Source organism: Moschus berezovskii, chromosome 15, assembly GCF_049115385.1.
Source record: "Moschus berezovskii isolate FMDL1 chromosome 15, NW_MosBer_1.0, whole genome shotgun sequence".
Classification (NCBI taxonomy): Eukaryota; Metazoa; Chordata; class Mammalia; order Artiodactyla; family Moschidae; genus Moschus; species Moschus berezovskii.
The window spans coordinates 64212721-64229171 of NC_142474.1; the positions used below are offsets into that span (position 1 = coordinate 64212721).

At 37.9% G+C, this 16451-nt stretch overlaps 1 protein-coding gene across 2 annotated transcripts in view; it reads right to left on the minus strand.

Moving 5' to 3' along the window:
* Positions 1-16451, minus strand: part of MALRD1 (MAM and LDL receptor class A domain containing 1) — a 596047-nt gene that overhangs the window by 301942 nt on the left and 277654 nt on the right. For both annotated transcript variants that reach the window (XM_088844424.1, XM_055428153.2), the window contains 2 exons: positions 5377-5622; positions 3438-3595 (listed from right to left, as the gene is read on the minus strand). In XM_088844424.1, the coding sequence (XP_088700550.1) occupies positions 3438-3595; positions 5377-5622 (404 nt within the window). The remainder of the gene's footprint in view (positions 1-3437; positions 3596-5376; positions 5623-16451) is intronic.

Sequence of the window (16451 nt, forward strand, 5' to 3'; positions counted from 1 at the left end):
AAAAATGTGCAAAATTAAATATATTTGTAAAAACAAGTTAACTTGCATGCTGTGGAACTCTAACTCTACCCCTGAGCATTTGTTTCATATTTTTTAATTCTTAGATGGTTTCAAAAGCAATACATTAAAATTTAATGAGAAATTTCATACTGAATGTATGAGTTAAAAGGTAGGTAAAAATGATAGATGAAATCAAGAGCAAGCATACTATTTTAGAAACGAATCATGGTGTCATATGGCAGAAATCAACACAACATTGTAAAGCAATTATCTTTCAATTAAAAATAAATTTTAAAATAAAAACAATAAATTTTTAAAAGAAAAATGAATTATTATTATATGCAGAAAATGTCATGACTCCGTATGCATTACTGTGGTTATGATTTGTAGTCAACAACATTACCCTAGAACTATATTGTTATTAAATTATTGGGCAGTGGTTTCATGCCTTTTGCATCTGAATGTATATATATATATTTAAGACCGAGATTACAGATTCTCCGGGTTAGACTTTACTGTCATGCACATAATGTGTAATGGCCATTCCTTCACAAGGATTATCCCAAACAATGGTTGTCCTGAGCCCAGTGATGGGCTCCTCTGGGGAAGCACCACTCCTTTCCTATAATCCCTTCATCCTGAAGTCCCTTCTCCGAAGAGCTGAGACAAGCATAAGAACTAAGTCTCAAGGCTTTGCCTTCACTATGTTATGATGTATCTATTGAAATAATATAAATATAAATGAACAGTCAGTCATAAGGAAGAATTTCTGGAGCTGTGAGGGACCCTTACAAAAGGAATAGTCATGGTTGGCAAAAGTGTCAAGGAAAGATTTGTGAAAGACTAAATCTACCTGACTGCGTTGGATTTGATGTGGAGGGAACACATGGGAACACAGGAGGAGGCATTCCTGAGGAAAAATAGAGGATACTGGGCCGGGTCCACCAAATGCATATATTGGGGCCATTTTAAAGGACACGGAGCACAGAAAGAAAGAAAAGGTGGCACTCATACCCCTGTTATGTTTGCCATCTGGCTAGGACAATTTCCAACTAATGAGTGAGGTGAAATCCAACATACTTACACACAGACAGAAGCCTAAGCAGTACTTTGTAATGATGATCAAAAATATGTATTGTGTTAATTACCAAAATGAAATGATTTCCATAATTCACAAATATAAAATCAGTAAATTCACAAATATAAAATCAGTATCTCTTTGTAATAAATATGACTAAATAATAATAGGCATTTTTTTAATACAATAGGAAGATAGGTCTTTAAAGTTGCTATTAAATGTCCAGAGGAATTGGGATGAATATGGGAGCTCACTGTGATTTGATAGGAAGACATATATGTCAAATCAGTATAATTTTATAGTCAAGTTTTTTATAGTAGTGTAAACCAAGGTCCGTCTAGTCAAGGCAATGGTTTTTCCCGTGGTCATGTATGGATGTGAGAGTTGGACTGTGAAGAAGGCTGACCGCCGAAGAATCGATGCTTTTGAACTGTGGTGTTGGAGAAGACTCTTGAGAGTCCCTTATACTGCAAGGAGATCCAACCAGTCCATTCTAGAGGAGATCAATCCTGGATGTTCATTGGAGGGACTGATGCTAAAGCTGAAACTGCAATACTTTGGCCACCTCATGCGACGAGTTGACTCACTGGAAAAGACTCTGATGCTGGGAAAGGTTGGGGGCGGGAGGAGAAGGGGACGACGGAGAATGAGATGGCTGGATGGCATCACCGACTCTGTGGACATGAGTTTGAGTGAACTTCGGGAGTTGGTGATGGACAGGGAGGCCTGGCGTGCTGTGATTCATGGGGTCGCGGAGAGTCGGACACGACTGAGCGACTGAACTGAACTGAACTGAAAGCTTTTTATTATAAGAGAAGAGGAATGTAAATATGAGTGAAGCAAATAATAAAGGCAAAATCCAATGCATCAAACCCTTCACATGGCACTGCTGAAAAAAGACAACTTGTTCAAAATGGAGTCACTTGTACTAAGCACCATGACAGTAGACTAAGACCTTAATACCTAATTTAATTGCAGTTTCGACTTCCCTCAGGAATGTAATCTTAACCAGTCAGCACAAGAGAAGTTATCTGTCCAACAGAACACTTCCATCCTTCTTAGGAGGGGACCTTCCCTGAAACAATGCTTTTTGGGGGGCTAATAATTTCCTTTTCCTGCCCCCTTTCTGCCTTTGAAAACCGTTTTTGTTTCTAGAACATGGCAGAATTCCTTTCTATCTGCTACATGGGATGCTGCCCAATTCATGAATTGTTCAACAAAGCAATTTGATCTTTACATTTCCTCAGTTGAAGTTTTGTTATTTAATAGTACAGACCATATAATCCAGCGTCACATTCAATAGAGTACTGGAAAATACTTTTTTAAGAACTTTAAGCACTGTATTTCAGTAAGTTTCCATATTTAAATATAAGAATAAATCATTGTGGCATTGCTTTTCTGCATTATTAGAGAAGTGTTCTAAGTTATAAAGTTAGCTCAGGTTTCAGTTAAAACATGAACTATGCAGCCATGAGCTATTCAGACATATGAGGCCTTTGATATTCTGGTCAGGCATTGTCCATCAGTGTGGGGGTACTTCACCAAAGCCCGTGTGTAAGAAAACAGCAACAGCCCCAAAAGCATGTTTTCAGAGTAAGCTTTCTTAGAATTCTAAAGAGATTCTTAAAATGAACACACATGTGTGTACATACATGCAGGCACACACACACACACACATACACACACACACCCCACCTTTCTGCTGCTGCTGTAACTTGCCAAAGAGTCAAAGCATGTGAACCAAGTCTCATTAATATTAATATATACTTCGTTATTTTGGTCCCCAAACACTGTCACTCTGTTAAACTAAATTAAAGCCCTGTCAGAAACATCTAATTAATCCACAGTAAGAAAATGCATTACTGTGTCATAGTTAATAAGCGGTTCAATGTAATCATACCTCGATCATTCTCCTGAGCAGCCCTGTCCTTTGTATGCTGTGCTTAGAACCAGAATGTTTCACATTAATTTCTTTAATGATCGTTCATATATTAATTACAATGGATAGCTACTCTCCTTTTAGATATACAAATCATCCAGATTCTTTCAGCGAGGAGGATAGGCAAGGAAATACCTAAATAGAGTGAAACTTGTGAGTCTTAGACTAACTGTTACCACAAAGAGTTTCTGAGAGTCAGTTATGTGTGTTACAACCTGTTGTATGATGTTGAGCTCAAAGCTGGTTCCTGTGCCCAGGTTACCAAATTCCACAAACATCTGAACTACAAGCAGCATTGCGCTCTGATGGGAGGAGGCCTCCCAGGGCCAGGTCAGCAGAGTTGTGACAAATTCCCTTTGGCCATGTGCTGCCCGTAGGAAACTTCACGAAGCTCAGAGGCATCACAAACTGAAATCTTACCTTAATGAGGATCTGAATGGACCCTGTGGCTTTTGCGGATATGAAATACCAGAAGCTCATGGTGCAGGCAGCGCTGGATTCTTGCCACAGACCACTCTTGAGGTGTGCTTCTTCACCCCGCAGGCCCACTGGAGTGGCTTCCAGATAAAGGAAGTGCCCTGGGAACAAGATGAGATTCAGATCATGCCAAAATAACATGGAGAGGATCATTTTAGTTTTTCTATCATAGGGTTTTTAATTACATTTCATAGGATCTCAACTGCCAAAGGTATTTCTACTTGAAAGAGAAAGGAAATCGAATAGCCTTGCCTCCAGCTCACTGACAGAACAATTTCCAACTGTCTGTGCTTTTAGCAAAGTACTTCACAGTGTGCAGATGAACTGATCTGACAGAATATTTATGCCATGAACTCAATGAGACAGTTACAGAAATCATTTCATGGACTCCCCAAACTATCCAGTTACTGTGAAACAATGCGAAGATTGTCTATGAAATATAAATAGAGAAATATGACATGCTTTCAAAGTCAGTCACCTTTTGAGTGCACAAATAAAATGCTGAGAATTTTAATATACAACATACAAGGAAAGATACTGAAGTTTTGGCTTATTTATCCAAATGTCCAAAACATTTTACATATGTAGAGCTGAGTATTAGAATGGGACTCAGACCTTCCTTTCTTTGGCATGGTTGGTCTGGCGTGGAGAGCTCTGTTTTATCATGTGCTGTGTGCTTAGTCTCTCCGTCATGTCTGACTCTTTACAACCAGTCTCCTCTGTCCATGAGGATTCTCCTGGAAAGAATACTGGAGTGGGTTGCTATGCCCTCCTCCAAGGGATCTTTCTGACCCAGGGATCGAACCCAGATCTCCTGCATTGCAGGCGGATTCTTTAGGGAAGCCACCAGGGAAGCCCCTGTTTTACCATAGGCCTGTGAAACTTCAATATTTAAACACCTTTATTCTACTCTGTAACAGCCAGGAATTCAAGATCCCTTCTTTATTCTGAATGTCTTTTGTCCCTTGACCAAAGAATCTGAGAAATAAGTTCAGCTCACTGTAAAAATGAGCCATTCCAAGCACCCTTCACAGAGATGATCTTACAGCTACATCTGCACAGCACCTTTAGGGATTTCTAACTGCCTGTCCCCAAATACAGATCATCTCCCTTGATCTTGACAACTCTAGGGCAAATTTTATTATCTCCATTGGACAGAGGAGAGATTTGAGAATCTGAAAAGTTACATGACTTGCCACTGATCAAATGAATGGTAGAATTCAAGGTTATTGATTACAAATGTGTCATTTCGAAAAGGTACCTGTGGGCAGCCTATGTTATCATCTATCTACAATTATCAAAGCAATATTCAATTTTAATTACTCACTGTTATATGTTACATAATGTCCCCCCAAAAGATGTGAAAGTCCTAATTTCTGTCCCAGTTAATGTGAGCTTCTTTGGAAATAGGGTTTTTGCTGATGATCAAGTTAAAATAAAGTCATGAGGGTGGCCTCTAGTCCAATAAGATTATTGTAATGAAAAGGGAAAATTAAGATACAGAGACACACAAAGAGGGAAGACAATGCAAAGACAGAAAGAGAGTCCCACCTACAAGCTGAGTAGCGTCTGAAGCTACCAGAAGCTAGTGAGGGGCAAGGAATAGATTATTCTTCTTCAAAGTCCTCAACAGGAACCACCAGCCCTACTGACACTGTGATTTCAAATGTCTAGCCCCCAAACTGTGAGACAATAAATGTCTGCTTTTAACACCACCCCATCTGAGGTTGTCTGCTCTGCAGTCTTGGGAGACAAAGGTACTCATTAAATGTTTGACTTAGTTGCCCTGGCACCACGGTGGTCTCTCTGATGCTCTCAGGAAAGACAATATGATGCTCACTGTGAATAAGATTAGAGTAACTGGAACAACCTGATAACCTACCATTTTCATTTCCAAGTGTGTGGTCTCTGGGAGGTCTTAGGCTCTGTGGAGAGCCAACCCCCAAAACCCAATCGAAGTTTTCAGCCAAGGAGTTTTGCCAACCACACCAGCCTTTTTCAAAAGTACAGGAGCCACCACATTCATTTTCATCAGTATAATCTCCGCAGTCATCTACAAAATTACAGCTCTGCTCCGGTTTAAAACATTTGCCATTCTGACATTCCCGATAGCCAAGTGGGCAGTAACCTAAAAACCAAACAAACAAAAAGGATGAGGAAACACTCCCACCACGTTCACAAGGTTAAAAAGTAGGAAGAGTAGATTCCCTCTAATATGTAAAGAAACATAGTGTTCTTAGGAGTTTGGGGTGTCTGACCCCTGCCTCTCTCTCACCTAATCTCCTCTAGGGTTCTGGTCTATAGCTCATTCACAAGCATCATTCAAAATAAAAGCAATCAATCATTTTATTGATCTAGGAATGTACTCCAATCGTCCTCAAACGCAGCATGTCCTGTGAGCTATCCTCAAAGAGATAAATTAGATCTGAAAACCAATGAGAGGCTTTCTATTTTTAATCCTGAAACAAGATCTTCAGGGTAGTAAGAACTTATGTAACATGGGGTATTTGAAGGTACATTCCATCAGTATCCATGCACTCCATTATTTATCAGAAGTCAAACATACATCACACTTCCTCAGAAGCAGGGGCATGAATATACAACTAATATTTAACCTTCCAACAGATTTTATTCCTCCAAAATGCTTATTTATTTCATAGTTGTTTGGAACTTAAGGAGCAATTTTCCTACAAAGCAATGTTGCCCATAAAGACTTTTCTACAGACTTTAAGACAAAGCATGATGCTTTTGAATGTCTGAGTTTGAACTGATGCTGATAACTCATCAGTTATGTGACTTGGATCATTCCTATATTTGATGAGTTTTAGTCTACTGATCAAAAAAGAGAAAAAAATAATAGTAAAAAGTTAAACTAATTAGAGAGACTTGTTTATATTGGGGATCCTCAATCTCTGGGATCTAATGCCTAATGATCTGAGGTGGAGCTGACATAATAATAATAGAAATAATGTGTACAATAAATGTAATGGGCTTGAATTATCCAGAAACTATACCCCCACCCTCACTCCACAGAAAAAATTGTATTTCACAAAACTGTTCCCTTGTGCCAAAAAGGTTGGGGACCTCTGGTTTCTATCACTAGAAGAGTGCTTGAACCTTCACAGGCAATCAGTAAATATTAGTCAAATGAATGAGTTAAAGTGTTTTGGAAACAATAAACCAGTTCAAATTCAATAGGCACAGTTAAGTTATAAATATCCTGCTCCAATATTTCAATAGAGCATAACCACTATGGTTGACAATATTTCAGTAGGAAAAGTTTTGATGTAGTGACATCAGCTTCCCATTTGCTTTGTGACTCTATAGTACTTGAATTTTTGTTTTCCTTCCTCCTTAGTTGGCCAGTTAGGGGAGCTGGTAATACCACTTCCTACTTCATTTTTAGATGGGAGTTTCCATGGCGTGAGAGTGACTGGAGGTTGAGGACTGGTGTGGATTAGAGGAAGGAGGTGATTCAGACATTTAATGGAAGGTGTTCTGAGAATTGGAAACTGCTTTTGATAGAATCTCATAGAAAAGCTTTTATGTTCTGGATCAGTCTCACATTTTAGAGAACAGATGGCTAAGAGGGAAGAAGTAGCAGGAGAGGAATGGAAGGCCATGTAGAGATCAGTGGGGAAGAACTGGTGTTCTGAGAATTCCCAGCCACTTTGTGTGCTAAGCTCTTCTTGGACTGTACGTTCAAGATTGCCTAATTAAATGGCCTTTACATTTGCAATGCCTTTGAAAACAAATTTCAACTATGCATTCTGTCTCTAACAAAACTTTCTTGTCTTCTAGGTTAATTGCTAACATTTTCCTTTCTTGCGGTGTAAGATTGAACTATTTTTATTTAGGTGCCCAGTTCAGCTAGCAGATTGGAGGGTAAGACAAAAGACCTTTGCTGGTTCAATTACAGAGCTTGACTGAGAATTGTAACATTAAAGCAGTTTTGAGCTACACAGAAATGGAGATCACTTACATTAACCCTCTCATTTACAGATGAGAAAACTGAGGATTATAGATGTTAAGTGACTTGCTGAATTTTCAAGAGGAGCAATGCAATTTGGACCCAGGTCTGTTGTCTTCAGAGTTATTTTTTAAATCCACTGACTTGAAGAACAGTGGTAGGTCTACTATTGTAAGACACAAGATCACCGAGGGACGAAACACCGGTGTTGACTACCAGGTGCATATTTCTCATGGATCTGTTGAGAACCTGAGAAATTACTAGATCATTTGATTTTATATAACTGAAATTTGTATTGATTCCATCAATTTCAATTTGTCTGGGAAATAAAAGCAAATTTATTGGTTTTGAAGATGTTTTTCTCCAAAGCAACTGGGCCACGCTAAAATCTAATTCTTTTTAAACACACGAGAAAATAATTTGGACATGTCTCTAAGTGGAAACATGAGGCAAAATATTACACAATCAATATAGCTAATATTTTAAGATAGTTACAACGTGAATCACTGTTTTACATTTATAAAACATAAATACCTGCACAATTTAAAATACAATAATTCAAATATAACACAAGGTTAATTTTGAACAGAAAGCTTTCTAGGTTAATAAGGAAAATTTCACTGCTATAATGTACTCTAATTCATAAAACAATAAGCAACATTTTTTGGTAAATTCAAGGGAAGTTATAAACTAATATCATTTACCTATTTCTAAATTATTTTCCATGCCTATTGTTTTGTCCAAAGAAATCAGCTACCACAGAAAAAAATACTATTTAAATTAGGCAGTGACCCTCCTAATAGGCAGTTTAATTTTGTATGCTGTGCTGTGCTTAGTTGCTCAGTTGTGTCTGACTCTTTGCGACCCAATGGACTGTAGTCTGCCAGGATCCTTTGTCCATGGGGATTTTCCACGTAAGAACACTGGAGCGGGTTGCCATGCCCTCCTCCAAGGGACTTCCCAACCCAGGGATCAAACCCAGGTTTTCTGCACTGCAGGCAAATGGGGAAGCCCTTAATTTTGTAAGGAAGAACAAATTATAAAATTTAAAAGCCTCCCATGTAAACGTCAGTGACTCTGAACCTTAATATGCTTAAGTTCAAAGTCTGATTCTTTCCCTTCAAACATACTCACTGAACAGTCTTCTCCATCTATGTTAATGGCAACTCTATAAGTCCAGTTGCTTGGAGAGAAAAAAGTCTTGTAAGGAGCTCTGTATTGGAAGTCTGACTCCACTTTTTAACGTATGACTTAATGACTGACAGCCTTTCCCCATGTGTTCTACATCCAGGAAATTTTCAAACCATCTTGGTATGTATGTGGTATCATCAGTCTTAGAAGTGATAAGATATATTCTAAGACTGACAATTGACAGAATTCAATGAACAATTACATATGATTTATGAGATAAAATATTACATATATTATTATTACAACTCCTAGAGCTTGGGACTATCCTCAGTTTCAAGGTAGACCGCTGTCCAAAATTTGGTACAGATATTAAGACTGATAACACCACACGGCACACCAGGATGGCATTACTCACAAAATGAGGCTTTCTAAGAAAGTCCAGGTGCTCCCCCTGTTGGTAGAAGATCCCAAATATATCAGCCCCTACCTGTGCACATCAATCTTCATCCAGGTCCTGTCCCCTAACCAGCATAACACTTCCCCCAGTTTCCTTTCCTCATTCTCTAAATGATAATAATAATAATATATTCATATATAATACTGTAGTAATAATATATACTATTTTATCTCATAACTCATGTATAATCTTTCAGTGACTTCTGTCAATCTTCAATCCTACTCTGTCATGAGAGGCGATGTTACTACTACTTTTGGTTCAAACCACTATCATTTTCTGTGTGTGATTGTATTACAACACTTTCCTTCATGATCTCTGTACCCTACCACTTCCCTGTATGGTACATTAAGCATTAAAGAACGATGGTGATGTAAGCTGCTATATACAGAATGGATAAACAACAAAGTCCTACTGTATAACACAGGGAACTGTATTCAATATCCTATGATAAACCATATTTGAAAAGAATATTTAAAAGAATGTAATGTATACATACACACACATATATAAAACACTTTTCTCTACAGCAGAAAATTAACACATTATAAATCAACTACAGTTCAATAAAAATATTTACCTAGAAAAACCATGGAGATATTTTATATAAATTGAATGTCACTTCTGTGTCCCAAACTACAATATTTAAATGCTATTCCCCATTACAAGGAACTAGGTCTTCTTGGAAAACTGGTCTATTTGGGGCTAAGGAAAAGAAGGTCCAAGATGAGCCTGAGAAATTTTTGTGCATGCCAAAAATTAGAAAAGTGCTCCAAAAAACTACATCATTATGATGGAAGTCTGAATTACTGGTCAAATCAGAAATAATTTCAACATCAAAATAAGTAATGAGAGGACTTTGGCTCTTACCACATATATAAGAAAGAGTAAGAAGGTACGAAATTATTCTCCAGCCATAAGCAACTAGAGACTTGGGGAAAATCTATGTCTGATGCTTATGCTCTGTGAAACTGTTTACACTACAAACAGGAGAAGCACCAGCTCATAACAACCTTAAGGCCTAGCTGACAGTTCCAGACCAGGTCCTGAATGTCAGGAGATGCGTTTCTTTATCTCACTTTGCAATTCTGTTTATATGGCAAGAGAGTTCAGTGGAGCAACCAAACCTTCTGGGTGATATGAGGCTAGAAAATAAAACCCTTCTGGTTATTGTCTTTGCAGTAGGTAAAACATGGCAGACCATTTGCTTTGGGAGATGCGAAAAGATTTCAAAGGCCTTCCTATTTGTTATTTTTAGGCTTCTTGTAGTTACCTTTAGTAATTTTCAGCAAAAACTTGAAAATATCAAGGTTTGTGGGATCTACTTTAATGTTATTGGCATGAGGGAGATAATATGTGGGAAAAAGTTGCATAAAATAGATAGTGGTGGCCTTAAAGAATTGACAAACAAAAGACAACAACAACAAAAGTAGAGGAACTGTGATTTGCAATAGGAAATAAAGGAGAAACATGGCGGGAAGTCTAGGCAGAAAAAAGGCCTCCAGGTTTTAAGGAGAAAGACCTAACGTGATTCCAACTGGCTGTGACTGCAGTACGCCTAGGGCCCGAACTGAGAAGACAAGCATTCTGTACTTCAGTGCTTCCTGGGCAAGGCTTACTAGCCAAAGGCTCACTCAGCCCTCAACTGGGAACAAACTGCCAGCTGACAAAATATAAAAATATTGTGCCTGCAGGCTCCCACTTCTTCATTCCAAACAGTAGCAATCCAAATATTCAAAGAGCACTTTCTAACAGTCTTGATCAGAACGATGAAATTTACACTAACACAGTTATCACTCATGTTCATTCAAAATACACTGTCAGAAAGAACAGTTCATTCCTCAACTTTTACTCAATTTTAATACTGAACATTTGAGAAATATTACGTTAACATTACATGCTCACCTTCAATTAACTCTAACTCTCTTAGAAGAACACTTAAATAATTACAAAGGAACCTGCAAAGATACATGTTTCTTAATAATTCTGACTTGGAGAACATGTCTAATGTCTTGGTGGTGAACGATTTACAACCTTGATTTTGAGGGTATCATACTTAGTAACATAAAGTAATGAGTTAGATCACTAAGCATCTCTGTTTTCTGAAGTCTTATTTTTGCTATCAAGAAATGTAAAACAATTCTTTACTGTCTTTCAGCATACCTAGTAGAGGAGAGTATTTAAGGAGAATTATTTTTATCTAAGACATTGCAAATGGAGCTGTTGCCATAAGACAAAGCTAGAGCTACAAGCCTGACCTACGGTTAAATCTCAAGCTCGAAATCACTTTAGGAAAATTGTATTTTGTACTTCTATGCAGTCAAATTTTTCCATCCTTCCTTTTATGGCTTTTGACAATCCCATACTAAATAAAAGCCTCCCATATGTTTTCCAGGACTGTATAATTACTATATGATTTCATTTTTAAAAAGATTTCAAACGTTTGATGCACCTGAAATTTACTTTGGCTGCAAATGAACAATAAGATTTTTAAAGTGAAAAAGAGGAATATATACACAGGCACAACATACATGTGTGCTGGTGTATTTATTGACTGTCTCTGGAAAGATACATAAGCAGTGAACAATTCCTCTGGAAACAGAAACAAAGACTCAAGTCAAAAGGAAAATTTTTAATTTCTGCTCCTTTTTGGTAATACTGTGTGCATGTAATGAAATGAAATTTTGCTTTATTTCAAAAAGAAATTGGTGAGAACAAAGGCCTGAATACACCAGGGCCTCATCCCAGGTTAAAGAAAGGGCTATAGTTGTAAAGTTATATTATAATTGGGAAATCCCAAGCAGACTGAAGTTCATTTGAAGAGTATTAGCCTGGAATGCGTGGCAAGAATGTTGACAGTTTTCTGGACACCATGGTTGATGGGAAGTGGGAAACTGAACACACTCTACTCCATATGGCTATGGAAGAAATGTTGAAATTGAGGGAGAATTGAATCCAATTTCAGTTTAAAAAAGGAGTTATAAGGAATGAAGTGCTCTACCACAGTCAGGGGAAAGGCCAAGATTGCTAAGGTGACAGAATCAACTCAAGGTCTGTTTGCCGCTCACCTTTCCAGCCTCCTCTCTGATCATGCTCTTCCCCTCAACTTCCCACCATGAACCTACTGGACTTCATCCAGCCCCTCCAACCACAGACACTTTACACAAGCTGGACCACCTGCCTGCCTCAACAACTCTCCCTTTGAAAATTTTGCAGATTTAAGCTCAATCTCTACTTCCTGCAAGAAGCCTTGATTGGTCAAATCCTTCCATTATAACCTCTTATCACACCAGGAAGCTCTTCTTCAAAGGACTTTTCATAACTGTGTTATACATGTCTGCATGGTTATTGGCATTTGACTCTTTCCACCACCAGTCAGTAGGGTTCCCAGGGGACTGAAATCGACACACACTTAAAAGTGCTCACTATACGTTTGCTGGCTGAACAAAAAACCAATGAGTGAATGAATCAATGAACTCAGTGAAACAAAGAGGAGAGCATAGTGATGACTGAGAGCTTCCGAGAAGACGGTGCACGCTTGGGTGCTAAGCCGCGTCCGACTCCTTGCGACCCCATGAACTGTAGCCCACCAGGCTCCTCTGTCCACTTCATTTCCCAGACAAGAATACTGGAGTGGATTCCCATTTTCTCCAGGAGATCTTCCTGACCCAGCGATCAAACCCACATCTCCTACTTGGCAGGTGGATTCTTTACCACTGAACCACCAGGGAAGCCCTCCTAGAAGATGGCTGAGTGGAAAATGACTTGCTATTCTGGTTGTTGGACAAGGATAACAGGCACGGGACTGTGTTTGAGCTGATGAACTCTGAGATACCAAGACAGAGACAATTATACAGTCAGTCACCTCGGACCTATTTTGCTGTGATGAAAATGTCAAATACTTCTGGGTTTTTCTCCTTTTGTTTTGGATAGTGATAGCAGCTATTCAGTTTGTTCAAAATACACATTTTCAATACTTTAAGCAAAGATTTACCTGTTACTTCTATAGGCAGAATTCATTATAGTCACAATCCCAATTTAATACTACCTTTATATAATTTGATCCTATAACAAAGCAGTTTCCATTTGTAAACCCTACTGACCTCGTTAACAAAAATTATATGTAATGAAACTGAGGCAATGATCTAATTCAAAGGGAAATATACAACAGACCATTTAAGCTAAATTCTATTAACAGGAAGCAAAGAAAATCCACAGGATTTGTGTGCCTAAATGCTACTCCCATTTGTGCAGTGTATTATGTCTAAAATTAACTGGGATAAACCAAACCATGTTTGAATTTGCTTTAGTTTATGTATTTTTGACTCAGTATATATCATTCACAGTGAGTTGAGTGCAAAATCCTTTTAAAACAAGATTAAAATATAGGCTCCATTTCCTTAAAATAGGTGTTGTCTACCTAGGGAGAAACTACTTTTCAGTACTTTTGTGTGTATGTCTGTGTGTATGTATGTTACATATGTGTTGCATAAGTCACACATATTATATATATATGTGTGTGTGTATAATTTTGTATATATACATATGACAGTATTAAATATATGAGCATGAATATATATTAAAATATGGTTAAAATGAGTGAAGAGCAATTTTAAAGTAAATGGAAAAATTAGTTATTAATCAATCACCTCCTATATGTTTTGCTTTGCTGCATATCATCTCTAATCCTCATAACAACATTATAGGAAACATTACCTCCATTTACAAACGTGGTAACTAAGGATAAGAAGGCTAAAGTACAATTTTACACACGATCAGGGCTACTTTCTCAATTCGTCCCATCCTCTCCTTCCTCTGCTGTGTCCACAAGTCTGTTCTCTACATCTGTCTCCATTCCTCCCTTGCAATAGGTTCATCAGTACCATTTTTCTAGAGTCCGCATATATGCATTAATATACAATATTTGTTTTTCTCTTTCTTACTTCACTCTGTATAACAGGCTCTAGGTTCATCCACCTCACTACCACTGACTCAAATTCATTTTACGACTAATATTTCACTGTATATAAGGTACACGTTACTGGTATTTTAATACTTTCTCTTCAGTAAGACTGAAGTGACCAAATGGGTAAACAGATGGAATCAAAGGATAAAGAGAGCCTAATATAATGAATCTAGTTACAAACTTAGAAGCACAAGCTGGAATCAAGATTTCCAAGAGAAATATCAATAACCTCAGATATGCAGATGACACCACCCTTATGGCAGAAAGTGAAGAACTGAAGAACTTCTTGATGAAAGTGAAAGAAGAGAGTGAAAAAGTTGGCTTAAAGCTCAACATTCAGAAAACTAAGATCATGGCATTGGGTCCCATCACTTCATGGAAAATAGATGGGGAAGCAGTGGAAACAGTGGCAGACTTTATTTTGGGGGGTTCCAAAGTCACTGCAGATGGTGACTGAAGCCATGAAATTCAAAGGCACTTACTCCTTGAAAGAAAAGTTATGACCAACCTAGACTGCATATTAAAAAGCAGAGACATTACTTTACCAAATAAAGGTCCATCTAGTCAAGGCTATGGTTTTTCCAGTAGTCATGTATGGATGTGAGAGTTGTACTACTAAAAAAGCTCAGTGTCGAAGAACTGATGCTTTTGAACTGTGGTGCTGGAGAAGACTCTTGAGAGTCCCTTGGACTGCAAGGAGATTCAACCAGTTCATACTAAAGGAGATCAGTCCTAGATGTTCATTGGAAGGACTGATGTTGAAGCTGAAACTCCAGTACTTTGGCCATCTGATGTGAAGAGCTGACTCATTTGAAAAGACCCTGATGCTGGGAAAGACTGAAGGCAGGAAAAGAAGGGGACGACAGAGGATGAGATGGTTGGATGACATCGCCAACTCAATGGACATGAATTTGGGTAAACTGTGGGAGTTGGTGATGGATAGGGAGGCCTGGTGTACTGCAGTCCATGGGGTTGCAGAGAGTTGGACACAACTGAGTGACTCAACTGAACTGAGCTGAATACCACCCAGAAACAAATTTTTAAAAAATTTCTTGATTGACACATGAAAAGAGTAGCATGAATACACAAAAGGAGACCCACTAGGAAGCTATTATGTTTAGGGATGAAGTAGGTTCAGACTCACAGGTATGAGTATTAACTAAGCAATGCCTGGAACATTGTGGATACTCAACCCCTATGAGCTTTCAACATTGTCATTAGAAGAGTAGCTTAGTTGATGGTGAAAAGTGGCTGAAACTGGGAAATATGTTAAAGAAAACAGGGCCACAGAAATTTCTGGTAGATTCAAAGGTAAATAATCAGTATGGGAAAAGTCAAGAACAGTTTTAGGTTTTTGGTATGAAAAACTGGCTGAATGATTTAACCATTTATTCAAGTCAGGGGAGGAGGAAACTTCCATTACTATTTGCAAGAAAAAGATAGATTAGTATCATAATAGATAATAATAGAAATATCTTATTTTTTATATAACATTAACATGTATTATACTGCACTCATCTAAATTCCTAGGGGATTAGAGACCAGGATTCCTTTGTTTGAATGAGAAAATTGAGCTGGAGGAGGTGTAAATGGCTTCAACACCTATACATCCACCAAGACATTATCACAGCAAAGCACATATTGGCAAATATTAACTATCTGCTGTATTTAAGTGCTCTGTCTGGAGAAGGATAATGCTGAATTTTCCTTGAAATTTACTGACACATGGAACCACACACATGATGTATTTAAAAAGAGAAGGGGGAAGAGTCACATCTGAGTGACAAGATGAGAAATGGAATGAAAGCTGAAAGAATGTAAGTAATGAAGGTAATCAAAGGTAAACAAGCCACTTCCTCCAAAAGTGCTTGAAAAATGCAAGGGAAAATAATTACACACAAAGAAATCAACAGGAGAAAAGTCTAGTTTCCTTTTTTTCAGATTGTCTGCTACAAAATCAAGGTACTGAAAATTTTTGATGAAAATATGCAAACGTCCGATAGTTTTAGGAATATGAATTCCAGTTTTGGTGAAAGAGGCTAACTGCGAATAGTTAACTAAGCATAGCAGGCAAATTCACCACACAAAGATCCACTCATAGACCTTCAAAGTCTGGTCTTAATCATTTCTTTTAACCTTCCTGTACAAAAATTTTCCATTACTAAAACTGTTGTTGAAACTGACTTCACTTTCACAGTTGTTCTGAAACATAAATAAATGATCGTAAGATGCTTTGGAAAACTGGATCACAATGTAAATAACTATATAAAACCAAATTTAGGTGAACACATGCTTGGTTAAAAAAATAAAAACACTGTTTAATAGTCATCACTTTCATTATCATAGCTTCCCTGATAGGTCAGATGGTGAAGAATCTGCCTCTGAGGCAGGAGACCTAGGTTTGATCCCTGGGTTGGGAAGATCCCCGGAGAAGGA